Raw genomic sequence first — 27,775 nt, forward strand, 5'->3', positions numbered from 1 at the left:
ACACTGTCTGTCAGGAGTCTGTACATTACTCTGAGTGTGCGTGGGTTTTTAATTGTAATGCCCTCTGTCAGGAGTCTGTACATTACTCCAAGTGTGTGTGTGGGTTTACAATTGTAACACTGTCTCTCAGGAGTCTGTACATTACTCCGAGTATGTGTGGGTTTACAATTGTAACACTGTCTGTCAGGAGTCTGTACATTACTCCAAGTGTGCGTGGGTTTACAATTGTAACACTGTCTCTCAGGGGTCTGTACATTACTCCGAGTGTGCGTGGGTTTACAATGGTAACGCCGTCTCTCAGGAGTCTGTACATTACTCCGAGTGTGCGTGGGTTTACAATTGTAACGCCCTCTGTCAGGAGTCTGTACATTACTCCGAGTGTGCGTGGGTTTACAATTGTAACGCCCTCTGTCAGGAGTCTGTACATTACTCCGAGTGTGTGTGGGTTCACAATTGTAACACCGTCTGTCAGGAGTCTGTACATTACTCCGAGTGTGTGTGGGTTCACAATTGTAACACCGTCTGTCAGGAGTCTGTACATTACTCCGAGTGTGCATGGGTTTACAATTGTAACACCGTCTGTCAGGAATCTCTACATTACTCCGAGTGTGCGTGGGTTTACAATGGTAACGCCGTCTCTCAGGAGTCTGTACATTACTCTGAGTGTGCGTGGGTTTACAATTGTAACGCCCTCTGTCAGGAGTCTGTACATTTCTCCAAGTGTGCGTGGGTTTACAATTGTAACACTGTCTGTCAGGAGTCTGTACATTACTCCGAGTGTGTGTGGGTTTACAATTGTAACACTGTCTGTCAGGAGTCTGCATATTACTCCGAGTGTGCGTGGGTTTACAATTGTAACGCCCCCTGTCAGGAGTCCGTACATTACTCCGAGTGTGCGTGGGTTTACAATTGTAACACTGTCTGTCAGGAGTCTGCACATTACTCCGAGTGTGTGTGGGTTTACAATTGTAACACTGTCTGTAAGGAGTCTGTACATTACTCCGAGTGTGTGTGTGGGTTTACAATTGTAACACTGTCTGTCAGGAGTCTGCATATTACTCCGAGTGTGCGTGGGTTTTCAATTGCAACGCCCCCTGTCAGGAGTCCGTACATTACTCCGAGTGTGCGTGGGTTTACAATTGTAACACTGTCTGTCAGGAGTCTGTACATTACTCCGAGTGTGTGTGGGTTCACCATTGTAACACCGTCTGTCAGGAGTCTGTACATTACTCCGAGTGTGCATGGGTTTACAATTGTAACACCGTCTGTCAGGAATCTGTACATTACTCCGAGTGTGTGTGGGTTCATAATTGTAACACCGTCTGTCAGGAGTCTGTACATTACTCTGAGTGTGCGTGTGTTTACAATTGTAACACAGTCTGTAAAGAATCTGTACATTACTCCGAGTTTGTATGTCGGTTTACAATTGTAACACTGTCTGTCAGGAGTCTGTACATTACTCCGAGTGTGCGTGGGTTTACAATTGTAACGCCCTCTGTCAGGAGTCTGTACATTACTCCGAGTGTGTGTGTGGGTTTACAATTGTAACACTGTCTCTCAGGAGTCTGTACATTACTCCAACTATGTGTGGGTTTACAATTGTAACACTGTCTCTCAGGAGTCTGTACATTACTCCGAGTGTGCGTGGGTTTACAATTGTAACGCCCTCTGTCAGGAGTCTGTACATTACTCCGAGTGTGTGTGTGGGTTTACAATTGTAACACTGTCTCTCAGGAGTCTGTACATTACTCCAACTATGTGTGGGTTTACAATTGTAACACTGTCTGTCAGGAGTCTGTACATTACTCTGAGTGTGCGTGGGTTTATAATTGTAATGCCCTCTGTCAGGAGTCTGTACACTACTCCGAGTGTGTGTGTGGGTTTACAATTTTAACACTGTCTCTCAGGAGTCTGTACATTACTCCGAGTATGTGTAGGTTTACAATTGTAACACTGTCTGTCAGGAGTATGTACATTACTCCAAGTGTGCGTGGGTTTACAATTGTAACACTGTCTCTCAAGGGTCTGTACATTACTCCGAGTGTGCGTGGGTTTACAATGGTAACGCCGTCTCTCAGGAGTCTGTACATTACTCCGAGTGTGCGTGGGTTTACAATTGTAACGCCCTCTGTCAGGAGTCTGTACATTTCTCCAAGTGTGCGTGGGTTTACAATTGTAACACTGTCTGTCAGGAGTCTGTACATTACTCGAGTGTGCGTGGGTTTACAATTGTAACACTGTCTGTCAGGAGTCTGTACATTACTCCGAGTGTGTGTGGGTTTACAATTGTAACACTGTCTGTCAGGAGTCTGCATATTACTCCGAGTGTGCGTGGTTTTACAATTGTAACACTGTCTCTCAGGGGTCTGTACATTACTCCGAGTGTGCGTGGGTTTACAATGGTAAGGCCGTCTCTCAGGAGTCTGTACATTACTCCGAGTGTGCGTGGGTTTACAATTGTAACGCCCTCTGTCAGGAGTCTGTACATTACTCCGAGTGTGTGTGGGTTCACAATTGTAACACCGTCTGTCAGGAGTCTGTACATTACTCCGAGTGTGTGTGGGTTCACAATTGTAACACCGTCTGTCAGGAGTCTGTACAATACTCCGAGTGTGCATGGGTTTACAATTTTAACACCGTCTGTCAGGAATCTGTACATTACTCCGAGTGTGTGTGGGTTCATAATTGTAACACCGTCTGTCAGGAGTCTGTACATTACACCGAGTGTGCATGTGTTTACAATTGTAACACAGTCTGTCAGGAGTCTGTACATTACTCCGAGTGTGCATGGGTTTACAATTGTAACGCCCTCTGTCAGGAGTCTGTACATTACTCCGAGTGTGTGTGTGGGTTTACAATTGTAACACTGTCTCTCAGGAGTCTGTACATTACTCCGAGTGTGCGTGGGTTTACAATTGTAACGCCCTCTGTCAGGAGTCTGTACATTACTCCGAGTGTGCATGGGTTTACAATTGGAACACCGTCTGTCAGGAGTCTGTACATTACTCCGAGTGTGCATGGGTTTACAATTGTAACACCGTCTGTCAGGAGTCTGTACATTACTCCGAGTGTGCGTGTGTTTACAATTGTAACACCGTCTGTCAGGATTCTGTACATTACTCCGAGTGTGTGTGGTTTCATAATTGTAACACCGTCTGTCAGGAGTCTGTACATTACTACGAGTGTGCGTTGTTTACAATTGTAACACCGTCTGTAAAGAATCTGTACATTACTCCGAGTGTGTGTGTGGGTTTACAATTGTAACACAGTCTGTCAGGAGTCTGTACATTACTCCGAGTGTGCGTGGGTTTACAATTGTAACGCTCTCTGTCAGGAGTCTGTACATTACTCCGAGTGTGTGTGTGGGTTTACAATTGTAACACTGTCTCTCAGGAGTCTGTACATTACTCCGACTATGTGTGGGTTTACAATTGTAACACTGTCGGTCAGGAGTCTGTACATTACTCCAAGTGTGCGTGTGTTTACAATTTTAACACTGTCTCTCAGGAGTATGTACATTACTCCGAGTGTGCGTGGGTTTACAATTGTAACGCCCTCTGTCAGGAGTCTGTACATTACTCTGAGTGTGCGTGGGTTTACAATTGTAACACTGTCTCTCAGGGGTCTGTACATTACTCCGAGTGTGCGTGGGTTTACAATTGTAATGCCCTCTGTCAGGAGTCTGTACATTACTCCGAGTGTGCTTGGGTTTACAATTGTAACACTGTCTCTCAGGGGTCTGTACATTTCGCCAAGTGTGCGTGGGTTTACAATTGTAACACTGTCTCTCAGGAGTCTGTACATTACTCGAGTGTGCGTGGGTTTACAATTGTAACGCCTCTCTCAGGAGTATGTACATTACTCCGAGTGTGTGTGAGTTCACAATTGTAACACCGTCTGTCAGGGGTCTGTACATTACTCCGAGTGTGTGTGGGTTCACAATTGTAACACCGTCTGTCAGGAGTCTGTACATTACTCCGAGTGTGTGTGGGTTTACAATTGTAACACTGTCTGTCAGGAGTCTGCATATTACTCCGAGTGTGCGTGGTTTTACAATTGTAACACTGTCTCTCAGGGGTCTGTACATTACTCCGAGTGTGCGTGGGTTTACAATGGTAAGGCCGTCTCTCAGGAGTCTGTACATTACTCCGAGTGTGCGTGGGTTTACAATTGTAACGCCCTCTGTCAGGAGTCTGTACATTACTCCGAGTGTGTGTGGGTTCACAATTGTAACACCGTCTGTCAGGAGTCTGTACATTACTCCGAGTGTGTGTGGATTCACAATTGTAACACCGTCTGTCAGGAGTCTGTACAATACTCCGAGTGTGCATGGGTTTACAATTTTAACACCGTCTGTCAGGAATCTGTACATTACTCCGAGTGTGTGTGGGTTCATAATTGTAACACCGTCTGTCAGGAGTCTGTACATTACACCGAGTGTGCATGTGTTTACAATTGTAACACAGTCTGTCAGGAGTCTGTACATTACTCCGAGTGTGCATGGGTTTACAATTGTAACGCCCTCTGTCAGGAGTCTGTACATTACTCCGAGTGTGTGTGTGGGTTTACAATTGTAACACTGTCTCTCAGGAGTCTGTACATTACTCCGAGTGTGCGTGGGTTTACAATTGTAACGCCCTCTGTCAGGAGTCTGTACATTACTCCGAGTGTGCATGGGTTTACAATTGGAACACCGTCTGTCAGGAGTCTGTACATTACTCCGAGTGTGCATGGGTTTACAATTGTAACACCGTCTGTCAGGAGTCTGTACATTACTCCGAGTGTGCGTGTGTTTACAATTGTAACACCGTCTGTCAGGATTCTGTACATTACTCCGAGTGTGTGTGGTTTCATAATTGTAACACCGTCTGTCAGGAGTCTGTACATTACTACGAGTGTGCGTTGTTTACAATTGTAACACCGTCTGTAAAGAATCTGTACATTACTCCGAGTGTGTGTGTGGGTTTACAATTGTAACACAGTCTGTCAGGAGTCTGTACATTACTCCGAGTGTGCGTGGGTTTACAATTGTAACGCTCTCTGTCAGGAGTCTGTACATTACTCCGAGTGTGTGTGTGGGTTTACAATTGTAACACTGTCTCTCAGGAGTCTGTACATTACTCCGACTATGTGTGGGTTTACAATTGTAACACTGTCGGTCAGGAGTCTGTACATTACTCCAAGTGTGCGTGTGTTTACAATTTTAACACTGTCTCTCAGGAGTATGTACATTACTCCGAGTGAGCGTGGGTTTACAATTGTAACGCCCTCTGCAGGAGTCTGTACATTACTCTGAGTGTGCGTGGGTTTACAATTGTAACACTGTCTCTCAGGGGTCTGTACATTACTCCGAGTGTGCGTGGGTTTACAATTGTAATGCCCTCTGTCAGGAGTCTGTACATTACTCCGAGTGTGCTTGGGTTTACAATTGTAACACTGTCTCTCAGGGGTCTGTACATTTCGCCAAGTGTGCGTGGGTTTACAATTGTAACACTGTCTCTCAGGAGTCTGTACATTACTCGAGTGTGCGTGGGTTTACAATTGTAACGCCTCTCTCAGGAGTATGTACATTACTCCGAGTGTGTGTGGGTTCACAATTGTAACACCGTCTGTCAGGGGTCTGTACATTACTCCGAGTGTGTGTGGGTTCACAATTGTAACACCGTCTGTCAGGAGTCTGTACATTACTCCGAGTGTGCATGGGTTTACAATTGAAACACCGTTTGTCAGGAGTCTGTACATTACACCGAGTGTGCGTGTGTTTACAATTGTAACACAGTCTGTAAAGAATCTGTACATTTCTCCGAGTGTGTGTGTGGGTTTACAATTGTAACACTGTCTCTCAGGAGTCTGTACATTACTCCGAGTGTCCGTGGGTTTACAATTGTAACGCCCTCTGTCAGGAGTCTGTACATTACTCCGAGTGTGTGTGTGGGTTTACAATTGTAACACTGTCTCTCAGGAGTCTGTACATTACTCCAACTATGTGTGGGTTTACAATTGTAACACTGTCTGTCAGGAGTCTGTACATTACTCTGAGTGTGCGTGGGTTTTTAATTGTAATGCCCTCTGTCAGGAGTCTGTACATTACTCCGAGTGTGTGTGTGGGTTTACAATTGTAACACTGTCTCTCAGGAGTCTGTACATTACTCCGAGTATGTGTGGGTTTACAATTGTAACACTGTCTGTCAGGAGTCTGTACATTACTCCAAGTGTGCGTGGGTTTACAATTGTAACACTGTCTCTCAGGGGTCTGTACATTACTCCGAGTGTGCGTGGGTTTACAATGGTAAGGCCGTCTCTCAGGAGTCTGTACATTACTCCGAGTGTGCGTGGGTTTACAATTGTAACGCCCTCTGTCAGGAGTCTGTACATTACTCCGAGTGTGCGTGGGTTTACAATGGTAACGCCGTCTCTCAGGAGTCTGTACATTACTCCGAGTGTGCGTGGGTTTACAATTGTAACGCCCTCTGTCAGGAGTCTGTACATTACTCCGAGTGTGCGTGGGTTTACAATTGTAACGCCCTCTGTCAGGAGTCTGTACATTACTCCGAGTGTGTGTGGGTTCACAATTGTAACACCGTCTGTCAGGAGTCTGTACATTACTCCGAGTGTGTGTGGGTTCACAATTGTAACACCGTCTGTCAGGAGTCTGTACATTACTCCGAGTGTGCATGGGTTTACAATTGTAACACCGTCTGTCAGGAATCTGTACATTACTCCGAGTGTGCGTGGGTTTACAATGGTAACGCCGTCTCTCAGGAGTCTGTACATTACTCTGAGTGTTCGTGGGTTTACAATTGTAACGCCCTCTGTCAGGAGTCTGTACATTTCTCCAAGTGTGCGTGGGTTTACAATTGTAACACTGTCTGTCAGGAGTCTGTACATTACTCCGAGTGTGTGTGGGTTTACAATTGTAACACTGTCTGTCAGGAGTCTGCATATTACTCCGAGTGTGCGTGGGTTTACAATTGTAACGCCCCCTGTCAGGAGTCCGTACATTACTCCGAGTGTGCGTGGGTTTACAATTGTAACACTGTCTGTCAGGAGTCTGCACATTACTCCGAGTGTGTGTGGGTTTACAATTGTAACACTGTCTGTAAGGAGTCTGTACATTACTCTGAGTGTGTGTGTGGGTTTACAATTGTAACACTGTCTGTCAGGAGTCTGTACATTACTCCGAGTGTGTGTGTGGGTTTACAATTGTAACACTGTCTGTCAGGAGTCTGCATATTACTCCGAGTGTGCGTGGGTTTACAATTGTAACGCCCCCTGTCAGGAGTCCGTACATTACTCCGAGTGTGCGTGGGTTTACAATTGTAACACTGTCTGTCAGGAGTCTGTACATTACTCCGAGTGTGTGCGTGGGTTTACAATTGTAACACTGTCTGTCAGGAGTCCGTACATTACTCCGAGTGTGCGTGGGTTTACAATTGTAACACTGTCTGTCAGGAGTCTGTACATTACTCCTAGTGTGCGTGGGTTTACAATTGTAACACCATCTCTCAGGAGTCTGTACATTACTCTGAGTGTGCGTGGGGTTACAAATGAAACACAGTCTTTCAGGAGTCTGTACAATACTTCGAGTGTGCATGGGTTTACAATTGTAACACTGTCTGTAAGGAGTCTGTACATTACTCCGAGTGTGTGTGGATTTACAATTGTAACACTGTCTGTAAGGAGTCTATACATTACTCCGAGTGTGTGTGTGGGTTTACAATTGTAACACTGTCTGTCAGGAGTCTGTACATTACTCCGAGTGTGCGTGTGTTTACAATTGTAACACCGTCTGTCAGGAGTCTGTACATTACTCCGAGTGTGTGTGGGTTCACAATTGTAACACCGTCTGTCAGGAGTCTGTACATTACTCCGAATGTGTGTGGGTTCACAATTGTAACACCGTCTGTCAGGAGTCTGTACATTACTCCAAGTGTGCATGGGTTTACAATTGTAACACCGTCTGTCAGGAATCTGTACATTACTCCGAGTGTGTGTGGGTTCATAATTGTAACACCGTCTGTCAGGAGTCTGTACATTACTCCGAGTGTGCATGGGTTTACAATTGTAACACAGTCTGTAAAGAGTCTGTACATTACTCCGAGTGTACGTGTGTTTACAATTGTAACGCCCTCTGTCGGGAGTCTGTACATTACTCCGAGTGTGTGTGTGGGTTTACTATTGTAACACTGTCTCTCAGGAGTCTGTACATTACTCCAACTATGTGTGGGTTTTCAATTGTAACACTGTCTGTCAGGAGTCTGTACATTACTCTGAGTGTGCGTGGGTTTATAATTGTAATGCCCTCTGTCAGGAGTCTGTACATTACTCCGAGTATGTGTGGGTTTACAATTGTAACACTGTCTGTCAGAAGTCTGTACATTACTCCAAGTGTGCGTGGGTTTACAATTGTAACACTGTCTCTCAGGGGTCTGTACATTACTCCGAGTGTGCGTGGGTTTACAATTGTAACACTGTCTCTCAGGAGTCTGTACATTACTCCGAGTGTGTGTGGGTTTACAATTGTAACACTGTCTGTCAGGAGTCTGCATATTACTCCGAGTGTGCGTGGGTTTACAATTGTAACGCCCTCTGTCAGGAGTCTGTACATTACTCCGAATGTGCGTGTGTTTACAATTGTAACACTGTCTGTCAGGAGTCTGCACATTACTCCGAGTGTGCGTGGGTTTACAATTGTAACGCCCTCTGTCAGGAGTCTGTACATTACTCTGAGTGTGCGTGGGTTTACAATTGTAACACTGTCTGTCAGGAGTCTGCACATTACTCCGAGTTTGCGTGGGTTTACAATTGTAACGCCCTCTGTCAAGAGTCTGTACATTACTCCGAGTGTGCGTGGGTTTACAATTGTAACACTGTCTGTCAGGAGTCTGTACATTACTCGAGTGTGCGTGGGTTTACAATTGTAACGCCCTCTGTCAGGAGTCTGTACATTACTCCGTGTGTGCGTGGGTTTACAATTGTAACACTGTCTGTCAGGAGTCTGTACATTACTCGAGTGTGCATGGGTTTACAATTGTAACACTGTCTCTCAGGAGTCTGTACATTACTCCGAGTGTGCGTGGGTTTACAATTGTAACGCCCTCTGTCAGGAGTCTATACACTCTCCCTCAGTTATCTCTGGTTTCTGCAGTTTCGTCCCACCTTCCAAAGACATTCTGGTTAGTAGGTTAGCAACCTCACCTAATATTCTGGTTATCTGGTCTTTGTGTTTTTCCTGTGATCAGGCTGGAGATAAATCTGTGGCTGTGTGGCTCATTGGGACAGAATTTCTTGTTTCGCACTGTATCCTTTCAGAAATAAATTAACATTAACTACCTCTGTCATTTGCCCTTCCCCTGTTCATCTGGAGAAGCGTGCTCACCATCAGTGAATAAAATTGTGGCAAATCTAATGTCCTTCCACGTGTTTTTAAAATGTTGCTTTGAGAACAGCATCATTTTATAAACTGTATCCAGTGCCGCGTAGATGTCGGTGCCTCTCTGATCCTTGTGAGCTGCGGAAAGATACAAGAGACTGACGTTAGAGAGAGAAAGAGTGGCCAGGCAGACTGCTGCTTTCTGCTGAAAAGGATGGGGCAGTTGTCCCCTTCATGATAATATCAGGGAGCTTGGGGATGGGAAGGAGATTGGTTGGTCAAGATAACAGACCTGGGTTTCCCGGCTTTAGATGAGAGTAGAATTATGCCATGTGGACCTTTGAGTTTGCTCTGCCATTCCAGAATAGCTGATTTATTCCTCTGAAACCATTCTCCTGAGATCTCTCTGTAACCTTTGATGCCATGTCTGATCACAACCTATCAATCTCCACTTTAAATATACACGATGACTTGGCTACAGAAGACTGTGGCAATGAATTGCACAGATTCACCACTCTCTAATAAAGGAATTCCTGCTCAGCGCTGTTCTAACTGGATGCCCCTCCTGTTCTGAGGCAGCATCCTCTGATCTTAGACCGGACATGTCGAGGATGTTTCCTGTAGTGGAGGAATCTATTTCGGCCTTCTAAATCCCCCCTCCCCTCATTCTACTATTAGGTCTTTATTCTTTGGAGCATAGAAGGTTGAGAGGGGACTTGATAGAGGTATTTAAAATTATGAGGGGGATAGATAGATTTGATGTGGATAGCCTTTTTCCATTGAGAGCAGGGGAGATTCAAACAAGAGGACATGAGTTGAGAGTTAGGGGGCAAAAGTTTAGGGGTAACACGAGGGGGAACTTCTTTACTCAGAGAGTGGTAGCTGTGTGGAACGAGCTTCCAGTAGAAGTGATAGAGGCAGGTTTGATATTGTCATTAAAAAAAATTGGACAGGTATATGGACAGGAAAGGAATGCAAGGTTATGGGCTGAGTGCAGATCGGTGGGACTAGGTGAAAGTAAGCGTTTGGCACGGGCTAGAAGGGCTGAGATGGCCTGTTTCCGTGCTGTAATTGTTATATGGTTATAAACTCCAGCGAACAGACAAAGGAGAATCGTTTAATGTGATGTACTTGGATTTTCAGAAGGCCTTTGACAAGGTGTCAGACTTGAGGCTGCTAAATAAGCTATGAGCCCATGGTATCAGGAAAGATTCTAGCATGGATACAGCCACGCCTGATTGGGAGGAGACAAAGAGTGATTGAAGGGAGCCTTTTCTGAAGGGCTGCCGGTTCCACAGGGGGAAGCGTTGGGACGGATTCAATGATATGGCAATGATTTGGATGATGGGATTGATGGCTTTGTGGATTATATGAAGATAGATGGAGGAACCAGTAGTTTTGATGGAGTAGAGAGGCTACAGAAGGGCTCGGAGAGATTAAGAGAATGGGCAAAGAAATGGGAAGTGTATGTTAGCATTCACTGAAAAGGACTAGAATAAATTTATTTGCCAAATAAAGCTGATGTTTATCTTATAACGCCTCAGCCTTATATCCCTGCTTTTATATTCTAGTTTCTAGACAAATAGAATATAATTTGGCATTATTTTACCTATGTAAAAGACAGCGATTTTACATCTTTTACCTGCATACGTGGCAGATTCTTCAGTGTTCAGTATATGGAGGACGTCCTCTGATCCGGATCGCTCTCTTTCGTTCAGATTCACCACCCTTATGGGATTGGTTGCATAGGTCACCACCCCAAACCGCGGTCTTACGTCAAAGCTGGAGATCTGTGGAGCAATGAGAGCTGCGTCAGAGAGGCCAGCGCAAAGGGTCCACCGCTCGAGACATTCGCAAATCTCGACAGTATCAGGCAGGTGAGAAGTAAACGGCCAGAGTAGGGAAAGAAGGAGATGATGGGGGGGTGGGGGGCGGGATTTGGTCACTGGAAGGAGAAATCAATATTCATGCCATCAGGTTGGAGGGATGAATATCTTTCATGTTTCGTAAACTTTTTCTCATCTATCTTTAATACGGCTGTGTGACAGCAAAGAGAACGTGTGCGGGAGCGTTTCAGTTACCATGTGGTCACGCACCTTAGAGAGAACAATGATCATGGCAGATTGATCACCCCCTTAACCCATTCTCATTTCTTCTCCCCAAAACCTTTGACACCCTGACTGATCAATAACTTATCTTCCTCCACTTTAAATATACCCAGTGACTTGACACCCACAGCAGTCTGTGGTAATGATTTCCACAGATTCACCATTCTCCAGCTGAAGAAATTCCTCCTTATCTCTGTCCTTCTGTTCTGAGTCTATACCCTCTGGTCCTAGACTCCCCCACGATACGAAACATCCTCTCCACATCAACTCTATCTGTGCCCTCTGGTCCTAGACTCCCCCACGATATGAAACATCCTCTCCACATCCACACTATCTGTGTTCTCTGGTCCCAGACTCCCCCACTATAGGAAACATCCTCTCCACATCCACTCTATCTGTGTCCTCTGCTCCTAGACTCCCCCACGATACGAAACATCCTCTCCACATCCACTCTATCTGTGCCCTCTGCTCCTTGACTCCCCCACTATAGGAAACATCCTTTCCACATCCACTCTATCTGTGCCCTCTGCTCCTTGACTCCCCCACTATAGGAAACATCCTCTCCACATCCACTCTATCTGTGTCCTCTGGTCCTAGACTCCCCCACTATAGGGAACATCCTCTCCACATCCACTCTATCTGTGTCCTCTGCTCCTAGACTCCCCCACGATACGAAACATCCTCTCCACATCCACTCTATCTGTGCCCTCTGCTCCTTGACTCCCCCACTATAGGAAACATCCTCTCCACATCCACTCTATCTGTGTCCTCTGGTCCTAGACTCCACCACTATAGGGAACATCCTCTCCACATCCACTCTATCTGTGTCCTCTGCTCCTTGACTCCCCCACTATAGGAAACATCCTCTCCACATCCACTCTATCTGTGTCCTCTGGTCCTAGACTCCCCCACTATAGGGAACATCCTCTCCACATCCACTCTATCTGTGTCCTCTGGTCCTAGACTCCCCCACGATACGAAACATCCTCTCCACATCCACTCTATCTGTGTCCTCTGGTCCTAGACTCCCCCACTATAGGAAACATCCTCTCCACATCCACTCTATCTGTGTCCTCTGGTCCTAGACTCCCCCACTATAGGGAACATCCTCACCACATCCACTCTATCTGTGTCCTCTGCTCCTTGACTCCCCCACTATAGGAAACATCCTCTCCACATCCACTCTATCTGTGTCCTCTGGTCCTAGACTCCCCCACTATAGGGAACATCCTCTCCACATCCACTCTATCTGTGTCCTCTGCTCCTAGACTCCCCCACTATAGGGAACATCCTCTCCACATCCACTCTATCTGTGTCCTCTGCTCCTTGATTCCCCCACTATAGGAAACATCCTCTCCACATCCACTCTATCTGTGTCCTCTGGTCCCAGACTCCCCCACTATAGGAAACATCCTCTCCACATCCACTCTATCTGTGCCCTCTGCTCCTTGACTCCCCCACTATAGGGAACATCCTCTCCACATCCACTCTATCTGTGCCCTCTGCTCCTTGACTCCCCCACTATAGGAAACATCCTCACCACATCCACTCTATCTGTGTCCTCTGGTCCTAGACTCCCCCACTATAGGAAACATCCTCTCCATATCCACTCTATCTGTGTCCTCTGGTCCTAGACTCCCCCACTATAGGAAACATCCTCTCCACATCCACTCTATCTGTGTCCTCTGGTCCTAGACTCCCCCACTATAGGAAACATCCTCTCCACATCCACTCTATCTATGTCCTCTGGTCCTAGACTCCCCCATGATACGAAACATCCTCTCCACATCCACTCTATCTGTGTCCTCTGCTCCTTGACTCCCCCACTATAGGAAACATCCTCTCCACATCCACTCTATCTGTGTCCTCTGGTCCTAGACTCCCCCACTATAGGGAACATCCTCTCCACATCCACTCTATCTGTGTCCTCTGCTCCTAGACTCCCCCACGATACGAAACATCCTCTCCACATCCACTCTATCTGTGTCCTCTGGTCCTAGACTCCCCCACTATAGGAAACATCCTCTCCACATCCACTCTATCTGTGTCCTCTGGTCCTAGACTCCCCCACTATAGGAAACATCCTCTCCACATCCACTCTATCTGTGTCCTCTGGTCCTAGACTCCCCCACTATAGGAAACATCCTCTCCACATCCACTCTATCTGTGTCCTCTGCTCCTAGACTCCCCCACTATAGGAAACATCCTCTCCACATCCACTCTATCTGTGTCCTCTGGTCCTAGACTCCCCCAATATAGGGAACATCCTCTCCACATCCACTCTATCTGTGCCCTCTGGTCCTTGACTCCCCCACTATAGGGAACATCCTCTCCACATCCACTCTATCTGTGTCCTCTGGTCCTAGACTCCCCCACTATAGGGAACATCCTCTCCACATCCACTCTATCTGTGTCCTCTGCTCCTTGACTCCCCCACTATAGGAAACATCCTCACCACATCCACTCTATCTGTGTCCTCTGGTCCTAGACTCCCCCACGATACGAAACATCCTCTCCACATCCACTCTATCTGTGCCCTCTGCTCCTTGACTCCCCCACTATAGGAAACATCCTCTCCACATCCACTCTATCTGTGTCCTCTGGTCCTAGACTCCCCCACTATAGGGAACATCCTCTCCACATCCACTCTATCTGTGTCCTCTGGTCCTAGACTCCCCCACTATAGGAAACATCCTCTCCACACCAACTCTATCTGTGTCCTCTGGTCCCAGACTCCCCCACTATAGGAAACATCCTCACCACATCCACTCTATCTGTGTCCTCTGGTCCTAGACTCCCCCACTATAGGAAACATCCTCTCCATATGCACTCTATCTGTGTCCTCTGGTCCTAGACTCCCCCACTATAGGAAACATCCTCTCCACATCCACTCTATCTGTGTCCTCTGGTCCTAGACTCCCCCACTATAGGAAACATCCTCTCCACATCCACTCTATCTATGTCCTCTGGTCCTAGACTCCCCCACGATACGAAACATCCTCTCCACATCCACTCTATCTGTGCCCTCTGCTCCTTGACTCCCCCACTATAGGGAACATCCTCTCCACATCCACTCTATCTGTGTCCTCTGCTCCTTGACTCCCCCACTATAGGAAACATCCTCACCACATCCACTCTATCTGTGTCCTCTGGTCCTAGACTCCCCCACTATAGGAAACATCCTCTCCATATCCACTCTATCTGTGTCCTCTGGTCCTAGACTCCCCCACTATAGGAAACATCCTCTCCACATCCACTCTATCTGTGTCCTCTGGTCCTAGACTCCCCCACTATAGGAAACATCCTCTCCACATCCACTCTATCTGTGTCCTCTGGTCCTAGACTCCCCCACTATAGGAAACATCCTCTCCACATCCACTCTATCTGTGTCCTCTGGTCCTAGACTCCCCCACTATAGGAAACATCCTCTCCACATCCACTCTATCTATGTCCTCTGGTCCTAGACTCCCCCATGATACGAAACATCCTCTCCACATCCACTCTATCTGTGTCCTCTGGTCCTAGACTCCCCCACGATACGAAACATCCTCTCCACATCCACTCTATCTGTGCCCTCTGCTCCTTGACTCCCCCACTATAGGAAACATCCTCTCCACATCCACTCTATCTGTGTCCTCTGGTCCTAGACTCCCCCACTATAGGAAACATCCTCACCATATACACTCTATCTGTGTCCTCTGGTCCTAGACTCCCCCACTATAGTAAACATCCTCTCCACATCCACTCTATCTGTGTCCTCTGGTCCTAGACTCCCCCACTATAGGAAACATCCTCTCCACATCCACTCTATCTGTGTCCTCTGGTCCTAGACTCCCCCACGATACGAAACATCCTCTCCACATCCACTCTATCTGTGCCCTCTGCTCCTTGACTCCCCCACTATAGGAAACATCCTCTCCACATCCACTCTATCTGTGTCCTCTGGTCCTAGACTCCCCCACTATAGGGAACATCCTCTCCACATCCACTCTATCTGTGTCCTCTGCTCCTAGACTCCCCCACGATACGAACCATCCTCTCCACATCCACTCTATCTGTGCCCTCTGCTCCTTGACTCCCCCACTATAGGAAACATCCTCTCCACATCCACTCTATCTGTGTCCTCTGGTCCTAGACTCCCCCACTATAGGGAACATCCTCTCCACATCCACTCTATCTGTGTCCTCTGGTCCTAGACTCCCCCACTATAGGAAACATCCTCTCCATATCCACTCTTTCTGTGTCCTCTGGTCCTAGACTCCCCCACTATAGGAAACATCCTCTCCACATCCACTCTATCTGTGTCCTCTGGTCCTAGACTCCCCCACTATAGGAAACATCCTCTCCACACCCACTCTATCTGTGTCCTCTGGTCCTAGACTCCCCCACGATACGAAACATCCTCTCCACATCCACTCTATCTGTGCCCTCTGCTCCTTGACTCCCCACTATAGGGAACATCCTCTCCACATCCACTCTATCTGTGTCCTCTGGTCCTAGACTCCCCTACTATAGGAAACATCCTCTCCACATCCACTCTATCTGTGTCCTCTGGTCCTAGACTCCCCCACTATAGGAAACATCCTCACCACATCCACTCTATCTGTGTCTTCTGATCCTAGACTCCCCCACTGTAGGAAACATCCTCTCCACATCCACTCTATCTGTGTCCTCTGGTCCTAGACTCCCCCACTATAGGAAATATCTTCTCCACATCCACTCTATCTGTGCCCTCTGCTCCTTGTCTCCCCCACTATAGGAAACATCCTCTCCACATCCACTCTATCTGTGTCCTCTGGTCCTAGACTCCCCCACTATAGGGAACATCCTCTCCACATCCACTCTATCTGTGTCCTCTGCTCCTAGACTCCCCCACGATACGAAACATCCTCTCCACATCCACTCTATCTGTGCCCTCTGCTTCTTGACTCTACCACTATAGGAAACATCCTCTCCACATCCACTCTATCTGTGTCCTCTGGTCCTAGACTCCCCCACTATAGGGAACATCCTCTCCACATCCACTCTATCTGTGTCCTCTGCTCCTTGACTCCCCCACTATAGGAAACATCCTCACCACATCCACTCTATCTGTGTCCTCTGGTCCTAGACTCCCCCACTATAGGAAACATCCTCTCCATATCCACTCTATCTGTGTCCTCTGGTCCTAGACTCCCCCACTATAGGGAACATCCTCTCCACATCCACTCTATCTGTGCCCTCTGCTCCTTGACTCCCCCACTATAGGAAACATCCTCTCCACATCCACTCTATCTGTGTCCTCTGGTCCTAGACTCCCCCACTATAGGGAACATCCTCTCCACATCCACTCTATCTGTGTCCTCTGGTCCTAGACTCCCCCACTATAGGAAACATCCTCTCCACATCCACTCTATCTGTGTCCTCTGGTCCTAGACTCCCCCACTATAGGAAACATCCTCTCCACATCCACTCTATCTGTGTCCTCTGGTCCTAGACTCCCCCACGATACGAAACATCCTCTCCACATCCACTCTATCTGTGCCCTCTGCTCCTTGACTCCCCACTATAGGAAACATCCTCTCCACATCCACTCTCTCTGTGTCCTCTGGTCCTAGACTCCCCTACTATAGGAAACATCCTCTCCACATCCACTCTATCTGTGTCCTCTGGTCCTAGACTCCCCCACTATAGGAAACATCCTCTCTAGTCCCACTCTATTGAGTCCTTTCAATATTCAACACGTTGCAATGCGGTGCCCCCCTCATTTTTCTAAATTCCAGCAGGTACAGGCCCAGAGCCATCAAATGCTCCTCATACATTAACCCTTTCATTCTCATGAATATCTTATGGACCCTCTTCAATACCACCACATTGTTTCTTAGATAAGGGGCCCAAAACTGCTCATGATACTCCAGGACAAACCCACAATGTGACTCTCCCTCACCACTGCTCCCCCCCAAACCGCGCGGCTATCCATTGCCCTAACCTGAGAGCATCTTTCCCTCTCAGACTGTGGCGCTTCCTCAGTGCTGCCCCTACCCCCACACTCTGCGGTACTCCCTGTCGGAAATAGATCTGGGACGAGTTCTCATAATTTCTGTCAACATGGCGCCGAGCGGTAACGTAGTGGCTTAGACAGTAGTTTTCTCTGGTTTGTAGGGATTGTTTGTGGGGCAGCGAGAGGAGTTAGGGACCAAGTAATGGCTTAGGGACAGGGATGAGGGTCGGGGACGGTAAATGAAGACTCAGCAGTCCCGCAGCTCGGGTCACCAGGTGCTGTGGACTGAGACCAGCGATTCCCCACCCACGTTGGCAAATCCCGGCTCCAAGGTCCACGTGCACAGGAACAGACCCTTCGGCCCACAATGTTTGTGAAGAAATGGCCGACTTAACTAATCCCCTCTGTCCACACAATAAGACCATAAGACACGGGAGTAGAATTAGGCCATTCAGCCCATCAAGTTTGCTCTACCATTCCTGCCTTCTTGTCCTTTGATGTCCTGACCAATCAGAAAACAATCAACTTCTGCCTTAAATGTACGCATGGACTTGGCCTTCATTGCAGTCTACGGCAGAGTATTCCACAGATTCACTACTCTCTGGCTAAAAAAATTACTGCTTACCGCTGTTCTAAAGGGTCATCTCTCAACTTTGAGTGTGCTCTATAGTTCTGGATACCCCACCGTAGGAAACACCCTCTCCACACCCACCCTATGTAGTCCTTTCAACATTCAGTAGATTTCAATGAGATCCCTCTGCATTGTTCTAAATACCAGTGAGTACAGGCCCAAAGCTGATAGATGCTCCTCATATTTTAACTCCTTCAGTCCCAGAATCATCCTCAAGAACCTCCTCTGGACTCTGTCTAATTTCAACACATCCTGTCTGAGATACCGCGCCAAAAACTCTTGACAATACTCCAAGTGCGGGCTGACTGGTGTCTTATAAAGGCTCAGCATTATCTCCTTGCTTTTATATTCTATTCCCCTTGAAATAAATGCCAACATTTATTTACCACAAACTCAACATGCAAATTAACCTTTTAGAGTCTTGCATGAGGACTCCAAGTCCCTCTGCACCTCTGATGTTTGACACTTCTCCCCATTTAGATAATAATCCGCACTATTGTTCCTTTTACCAAAATGCATTATCATACACTGTATTCCATCTGCCCCTATTTCTGCCCATTCTTCCAATTTGTCTGTCCTGCTTCAATTGCATTGCTTCCTCAGCACTACCTACCCCTCCACCTATATTCTTATCATCCGCAAACTTTGCCACAAAGCCATCAATTCCATTATCTAAATCACTGACACTGTGAAAAGTAGCGGTCCCAATACTGACCCCTGAGGAACACCACTATTCACTGACAGCCAATCAGAAAAGCCCCTTTTATTCCCACTCTCTGCCTCCTGCCTGTCAGCCATTCTGCTACCCAAACCGGTATATTTCCAGTAATGCCATCGGATTTTATCTTGATAAGCAGTCTTATGTGTGGCACCTTATCAAATGCCTTCTGAAAATCCAAGTAAATGACATCCACTGCCTCTCCATTGTCCACTCTGCTTGTTACTTCCTCAAAGGACTCTAACAGCTTTGTCAGGCAAGATTTCCCTTCACAGAAACCATGCTGACTTTGACTTACTTTATCATTAGACCTCAAGTACCCCGAAACCTCATCATTAATAATAGACTCCAACACTTTCCCAACCACTGAGGTCAGACTAACTGGCCTGTAATTTCCTTTCATTTGCCTTCCTCCTTCTTAAAGAGTGAGTGACATTTGCAATCTTCCAGTCCTCCAGGACCATGCCAAAATCAAGTAATTCTTGAAAGATCATGACCAATGCATCCATTATCTCTTCAGCAACCTCTCTCAGGACTCTGGGATGTCGTCCATCTGGTCCAGGTGACTTATCCACCTTAAGACCTTTGAGCTTGCCTCACATATTTTCGTTTGTAATATCAATGGCACTCACTCCTGCTCCCTGACACTTGCGGACCACTGGCACACTGCTAGTGATTCCACAGTGAAGATAGATGCAAAGTCCCCATTAAGTTCATCTGCCATTTCTTTGTCCCCCATTACTACCTCACCAGCATCATTTTCCAGTGGTTCAATTCTCACCTCCCTTTTACTCTTTGTATAGCTGAAAAAACTTTAGGTATTATTGGCTGGTCTGCCCTCATATTCATCTTTTCCCTTCTTGTAGCTTTTTTAGTTGCCTTTGGTTGGATTTTAAAAGCTTCCCAATCATCCAACTTCCCACTCACTTTTGCTACCTTGTGTGTCCTTTGCTTGGCTTTTATGCAGTCCTTAACTTCCCTTGTCAGCCATAGTTGCCTACCTCTGCCATTTCAGAACAACTTCTTCTGTGAGACACATCTATCCTGTGCCTTGTGAACTATTCCCAAAAGCTTCAGCTCATCTCTGCTCTGCCGTCATCCCTGCCAGTATCCTCCTCCAATCCACCAGGGCAAGCTCCTCTCTCATGCCTCTGTAATTCCCTTTATTCCTTTGCAATACTGATAGATGTGATTTATGCTCCTTCCTCTCAAACTGTAGTATTAATTCAATTACGTTATGATCACTGTCTCCTAATGGTTTCTTTACATTAAGCTCCCTAACAAGATCTGGGTTATTACACAACACCCAAAGTAAGATAACCTTTCCCCGAGTAGGCTCAAGCACAAGCTGCTCTAAAAACTCATCTCATAGGTATTCAACAAATTCCCTCTTGCAATCTGACACCAACCTTATTTTCCCAATCCCCTTGCATATTGAAGTCCCCCATTACAATTGGATCATCACAAGCCTTTTCCAGCTCCCTTTGCAACCTCAACCCCACATCTTGGCCTCTATTTGTTGGCCTGTATATGATCCCCAGAATAGTTTTTTATTTAACCCTTGCAGCTTCTTAACTCCACCCAGAAAGATTCACCCTATGTCACCTCTTTCTAAGCATGTAATTCCATCTCTCACCAACAGATCCATGCCACGGCCTACGCCTTCCTGCCAGTCCTTTCGATACAAAGTTTGATATTAAGCTCCCAACCACGGCCTTCTTTCAGCCACAACAATGTCCATCTCCTTCCACTTTCCTCACATCCATGTGCTCATCTAAATGTCTCGTAAAAGTCCCTAATGAATCTGCCTCTCCCTCCACCCCAGGCAGCGTGTTTCAGGTACCCACCACTGTCGGAGTAAAGAAAACACATTGCCTCTGAAATTACCCCCTCTCAGCTTAAATGCATGCCGCCTAGTACTAGACATTTCAACCCTGGGGCAAAGAACGTTATACTGTACACAACAGAAGCAGCCCTCCATGTTGTGCCGAACCCTTTACTCGAGCTCAGAGCTCCTTTGAAATTACCCGTCTCACTGTGTGTGTGCATCGTTTGTGGAATGTTACGTTTGCACCAGAATGTGTCGAGACACTTGCGGGCTGCCCCCAGCACACCCTTAGTTAAGACAAATGAAGCATTTCACTGTAGGGTTTACATGTGTGTGCGATAACTAAATCTGAATCTGGATTTAGCTGTAACTCCAGCACTGTGCTGCCTCTCACCTTGTCGATAAGGTTCTTCACCATGTCCATGGCCAAATTGAAGTTTGCTTCCTCCACGCTCCGTGACGCATCGATCATGAAGTAGACATGGAGGTGTGCGTCTTTGCCGATAGTCAGTTTGCGGGCTGTGGAGCGGTCTGAAGGAGAGGAAGGTTTGTAGCCGTTAGCGATGCCCAGACCACCGTGTCACCCACTGGCCCCCAGAAGTCCTAGCCACCCAGAAACAAGGCCTACAGAAAGTAGTGGATACAGCCCAGTCCATCACAAGTAAAGACCTCCCCTCCATTGAGTACATTTACAAGGAGAACTGCCACAAGAAAGCAGCGTCCATCATCGAGGACCCTCTCCACCAAGGCCGTGTTCTCGTCTTGCTGCTGCCGTCAGGCAGGAGATACAGGAGCCCAGGTTCAGGAACCATTATCACCCTACAACCATCAGGCTCCTGAACTGGCATGGATAACTTCACTCACCACAACTCCAACCTGACTCCACAATCTACAGATCCACTTCTGTAGAATCTGTACAAGGACTCTACATCTCATGTTCTCAGTACTATATATTTTTATGCAGTTTGTATTTATTTGCAGTTGAAGAGGCCTCTTACCTCTTCTCCTCACCAGCCTACCACCTCCTCCTGGTACCCCTCTTTCCCCTTTCTCCAATGGTCCACTCTCCTCTCCTATCAGAGTCCCTCTTCTCCAGCCCTTTACCTTTCCCACCCACCTGGCTTGACATCACGTACTGCCTGGTCCTCCTTTCCCTCCCCCCAACTTTTTATTCCAGCATCCTCCCCCTTTCTTTTCAGTCCTGAAGAAGGGTCTCAGCCTGAAACATCAACTGTTTATTCATTTCCATCGATGCTACCTGACCTGCTGAGTTCCTCCAGCATTTTGTGTGTGTTCTTTTGCAGATGGTGCATCACTCATTTCTGTGTGTAAGTTTTCATAAATTATATTGTAGTTTTTTATTCTTCCTGTGAACAACAGCAGGAAGATCAGTCTCAATGTAGTATATGGTGACATTGACTGAATTTACTCTGAACTTTGAACACACCAAGAGCAGCACTGACCGGCCGTGGTCATCCACTGGGGCATAGTCCGAGAGCAAGTGAGATTAAACTAACATCTGGTAATGTGTAGACAGCCATGGACCTCCCCTGCCCATAATGTCAGTGCAATTGTTCCTCAGCCACTGGGACCCTCAGCTCTGGCCACAGACTGCCCAAGTGCGCAAAACCCCACAGAGGAGACCAGACAGCCTGAGTCGTGGGGACACTAGGAGAGTGTTCAGGCTGCAGTGAGTTAGGAGCGGGGGGGGAGCTGAAAAGGCAAATATGGAAGGGTCCAAAATTCCTCCAGCATTTTCTGTATGCCACTGTTGTAAGGTGTGGTTACTGAGTTACTGTCACCTTCCTGTCAGCTTGAACCAGTCTGGCCATTCTCCTCCGACCTCTCTCATTAACAGGGTGTTTTCACCCACAGAGCTGCCACTCACTGATGTCTTGTTCTGTGATCTTATATGAATCTTTGTAAACTGTAGAGACTGTACTGAGAATGCCAGCAGATCATATAACCATATAACAATTACAGCACGGAAACAGGCCCTTCTAGTCCATGCCGAACGCTTACTCTCACCTAGTCCCACCGACCCGCACTCAGCCCATAACCCTGATCGATCAGCAGTTTCCACTCTGAAAACACTCTGGCTGGCACCAGCAATCATTCCACGGTCAAAGGTATTTAGATCACATTTCTTTCCCCATTCTCATGTTTGGTCTGAACAGGAGAACCTCTTCACCAGTGCTTCCCCTTATAGATGCTGCCTGGCCTGCTGTGTTCCACCAGCATTTTGCGTGTGTTGTCGGAAATTATTCTACTTGGTTGATTAGTACTTTATGACAAAGAATTAGAGCAAGTTAGAGCAAAGATGCAGTCAGCCTGATGGCTTGAGATGTGTCTATTTTAATGCAAGGAGTATTATAAACAAGGAGGACGAATGTACAGCATGGATCAATATGAGGAAGTGTGACGTTGTGGCCATTACAGAGACTTGGATGTCTCAGGAGCAGGAATGGCTGCGGTGTGTGCCAGGCTTCAGATGTTTCAAAAAGGACAGAGAGGGAGGCAAAAGAGGTCAGGGTGCGGCGTTGCTGATGAGAGATAGTGTCACGGCTGCAGAAAAGGAGGAGTGGTCTACTGAGTCAGTGTGGGTGGAAGTCAGAAACAGAAAGGGGCAATAACTCTACTGGGTGTTTTTATAGAACCCCCAATAGTAACATGAACATCGAGGAGCAGATAGGGAGGAAGATTTTGGAAGGGTGCAATAATAATAGGGTCGTTCTGATGGACAGAGATGAGGAGGGGTGTAGGAACTGGAGGGGTTTACAGAGATGAGGAGGGGTGTAGGAACTGGAGGGGTTTACAGAGATGAGGAGGGGTGTAGGAACTGGAGGGGTTTACAGAGATGAGGAGGGGTGTAGGAACTGGAGGGGTTTACAGAGATGAGGAGGGGTGTAGGGGCTGGATGAGTTTACAGAGATGAGGAGGGGTGTAGGAACTGGAGGGGTTTACAGAGATGAGGAGGAGTGTAGGAACTGGATGAGTTTACAGAGATGAGAAGGGGTGTAGGGGCTGGATGAGTTTACAGAGATGAGGAGGGGTGTAGGAACTGGAGGGGTTTACAGAGATGAGGAGGGGTGTAGGAACTGGATGAGTTTACAGAGATGAGAAGGGGTGTAGGAACTGGAGTGGTTTACAGAGATGAGGAGGGGTGTAGGAACTGGAGTGGTTTACAGAGATGAGGAGGGGTGTAGGAACTGGAGGGGTTCAGTGAGGAGGGGTGTAGGAACTGGAGGGGTTTACAGAGATGGAAGGGGTGTAGGAACTGGAGGGGTTTACAGAGATGAGGAGGGGTGTAGGGGCTGGAGGGGTTTACAGAGATGAGGAGGGGTGTAGGGGCTGGAGGGGTTTACAGATATGGAAGGGGTGTAGGGACTGGAGGGGTTTACAGAGATGGAAGGGGTGTAGGAACTGGAGGGGTTTACAGAGATGAGGAGGGGTGTAGGGGCTGGAGGGGTTTACAGAGATGAGGAGGGGTGTAGGAACTGGATGGGTTTACATATATGGAAGGGGTGTAGGAACTGGAGGGGTTTACAGAGATGGAAGGGGTGTAGGAACTGGAGGGGTTTACAGAGATGAGGAGGGGTGTAGGAACTGGGGGGGTTTACAGAGATGAGGAGGGGTGTAGGAACTGGAGGGGTTTACAGAGACGAGGAGGGGTGTAGGAACTGGAGGGTTTTACAGAGATGGATGTGGTGTAGGTCTGGGGGGATTAAAGTGAGACCACAGGTGCCCAACATTAAAGGTGCTCTTTCTCATGGGATGTCAGCTTATTAGGGAAAGTGAGCAGGAGATAGATAGGAGCTACAGGGAGTTAGTCATCCCGAGGATGCAGAAGTGGGTGACGGTTAGGGAAGGTAAGGGATGGGAAGAGCTCAGATGGTAGAGAGCAGCCCTGTGGCCGTCCCCCTCAGTAATCGTTATCTCGTTTTGGATGATGTTGAGGGGGTTGACCACGGCGATCGGGTCTCTGGAACTGAGCCTGGTTCTGCGGTGTAGAAGGGAAAGAGGAAGATGAGGAATGTGGTAGTCATGAGGGATTCCACAGTGAGGGGAACAAACAGGAGATTCTGTCAGCCTGATAGAGATACCCACATTGTGTGTTACCTCCCAGGTGCCAGGGTACAGGATGTCTCGGATCAGGTGTGATCTGAAGGGAGAAGGTGAACAGCCAAAAGTCTTGGTACACGTTGGTACCAATGACATAGGTAGAAAAAGGGAGGAGGTCCTGAAAAGAGAATTCAGAGAGTTGGGCAGGAACTGTAAAGCAGGACCTCCAGGGTAGTAATCAGGATTGCTGACTGCCAAGTGCTAACAAGCGCAAGAATAGTATGATCAGGCATGTTAATGCATGGCTGAGAGACTGGTGCAGGGGGCAGGGCTTCAGGTTCCTGAATCATTGGGGCCTCTTCTGGGGACCTGTACAAAAAGGAAGGGTTACACCTGAACCCAGAGGGGTTCAATATCCTAACAGGCAGGTTTAATAGAGCTGTTAAGGAGAGTTTAAACTAATTTGGCAGGGGGGTGGGAACCAGAGTGATGAGGCTGAGGGAGGGGAACACAGAAATAAATCAAAGATAGTGTGCAACAGAGATGATAGAAAGGACAGGCAGGAGATGAGGCTTAATCAAGCCAGTGGGATGAGTTACAGGGCAAAAAAGGCATGGTGCAGTTAAAACAGAAAGCTACAAATACTGAACTGAAAGTGTTAGATTTGAATGCACACAGCATAAGAAATAAAATGGACAATCTGGAAATTCAGCTACAGATTGACAAATATGATGTCGTGGGCATCTCTGAAACTTAGCCAAAGGACAGCTGCTGTTGGGAGCTGAACGTCCAAGGACATACGGTGTATCAGAAAGATATAGGCATAGGAGGTGGTGTGGCTCTGTGTATAAGAAATAATATTAAATCATTAGAAAGATATGACATAGGATTAGAGTCTCTATGCGTTGAGTTAAGAAATGGCAAGGGTAAAAGGACCCTAATGGCAGTTGTAGACAGGCCTCCAAACAGCAGCCGGGATGTGGATTACAAATTGCAGCAGGAGATAGAAAAGGTGTGTCAGAAGGGCAATGTCATGATAATCGTTGGGGATTTTAATACGAAATTGAATTGGGAAAACCAGGTCAGTACTGGACCTCAAGAAAGAGAGAGAATTTGTAGAATGTCTAAGGGATGGCTTTTTAGAACAGCTTGTTGTTGAGCCCACTTGGGGATCAGCTGTGCTGGGTTGGGTGTTGTGCAAATGGTCTAGAGATGATAAGAGAGCTTAAGGTTAAGGAACCCTTACGGAACAGTGATCACAATATGATCGAGTTCATTTTGAAATTTGAGACTGCTTTTCATAGATGAATGCCTCACAGAGTGTCCTCAGCCAGCTTGATTCCATTCAAAGAAAGGCTCTCAGGATTACAGGTGTAGATGAAGCCACAGCTCGTGAGAAGCTAGCCATCAGTAGCTTACATCACAGACGACAGGTTGCTGCACCTACTGTGCTACACAAAATGCACACCAGCCACAGCCTTACAGACCTTCACGCCATGCTGCCTTCATCTTATGAGAGACGGCGCACCACATGACCAAGTTTATCTATGCCTGCTCATGCTGTTTCTATGCCTGATGTGAGAACCTACACACTGGATAGAAGCTTCCTTCACTGTGCTATCAGAATTTGGAACAGCCTTCCAGATGCTGTGGTTGGAAACATCTGCGATGATGGGGTCTAAGCCTTCAAGAGTCCAGTACACAAACACCTATCATCTCTGGGAGGGAAGTCACATGCTTCTTCAGAAGCTATCATGAAGGGGACCAGGATGGCAATGCTTGGTTGTTGGTAGGAAGGGTTAATACCTGACTCTCAAGAGCACTTGTGAGTTATGTTCTGGCTGGACTTAAACTGCTGGAGAACAGTGCGGAAAGAACAGGTGCTGTTTTCTCCCAGTAGGGATTAGTTTTTAGTTCCAAGTGCTCCTGTCACGTTTTATCACCCTGCAACCTTATCCTTCAATCTCTCTGAACTATGGAGGACAGCATGTGTATAAATGTCTCTCCAGCAGGCTTCATCATGACTCCTGTATTTCTACTATTTTTTAATGTTTCTTAATTGTACATATGATTTTTTTGTGTTCTATCACTGAGCAGCAGTGAACCATCTGATTGGTCTATCAGAGTTCTCTTTGGGAACTAGTTGACGATCAGCATTTCTGATCTGGCTGCTGTTCACAATTGCACTTAATAAAAAAACAATGAGAGGGGAACTGGCCAAATTTGACTGGAGAGGGACACTAGCAGGAAGGAGAGCAGAGCAGCAATGGGTGGAGTTTCTGCAAAAAATGAGGGAAGTGCAAGACAGATATATTCCCAAGAAGAAGAAATTTTTGAATGGAAGAAAGACAGTACCATGGCTGACAAGTGAAGTCAGAGCCAAAGTAAAAGCAATTTCTCAATTATTAGGAATTTTTGTACTGTTTAGTATTGTGGCTGTCTGAAGATTTACACAGGTGATGCTGTGATGCCCTAATTCTTTAATGCTGTTGTGTAGTACCTTTGGGATGATACCAGTTATAAATATTTCTATTGGGACAAAACTCTGTTCTTGTTCCAAAGTCTTTCAATATCCTCATAATTCAGCATATTTCTGGTGTTCTCCACTGACTGATTTCTGCATCTTATATGTATTTGCAATGGCTCTATCTAGTAAATAAGTTGTTCCTGCTTGTTTGTCCTGTATTATTAAATAAACAAGCAAGAACAACTTATTTCATAGAAACAATATGATAGAGAAATAATAATTATTACCACCTGAAGTCTTCGAGGGGTCACTGCGGCTTATGCCCAGGGTGCTGGTCAGTGAGGCTGAGAAAGATTCTGCTACTTCTTCAGGCATGTCGAATGAGTTCGGGTCTGTGGAGCAAAGTGACATCTTGTTCAGAATGGGAAATATATCCGCTCTCCTCCGGGTTTATAAGCAATGCTCTCATTTTCACCTAGATTTTCCCATTATTGACCGTCCAAAACTGCCCACACACAGAGTCGGCTGAGAAGTAGTCAGAAACAGAGATGGTGGAAAGGACAGGATTTGATTCCAGGACAAGCAACCGTAAATCACAGTCTGGACTC

General features: G+C 46.9%; 1 protein-coding gene across 1 annotated transcript in view; it reads right to left on the minus strand.

Annotated features, from left to right (window-relative positions):
• The window catches only part of LOC140719223 (complement factor B-like), a 231,626-nt gene that overhangs the window by 172,129 nt on the left and 31,722 nt on the right, over positions 1–27,775 (minus strand). Inside the window, exons 5-8 of the mRNA XM_073033681.1 lie at positions 27,458–27,559; positions 21,033–21,169; positions 11,016–11,163; positions 9,380–9,511 (exon numbers count right to left, since the gene is read on the minus strand). Coding sequence (XP_072889782.1) covers positions 9,380–9,511; positions 11,016–11,163; positions 21,033–21,169; positions 27,458–27,559 — 519 coding nt within the window. The remainder of the gene's footprint in view (positions 1–9,379; positions 9,512–11,015; positions 11,164–21,032; positions 21,170–27,457; positions 27,560–27,775) is intronic.

This window comes from Hemitrygon akajei, chromosome 2, assembly GCF_048418815.1.
Source record: "Hemitrygon akajei chromosome 2, sHemAka1.3, whole genome shotgun sequence".
Classification (NCBI taxonomy): Eukaryota; Metazoa; Chordata; class Chondrichthyes; order Myliobatiformes; family Dasyatidae; genus Hemitrygon; species Hemitrygon akajei.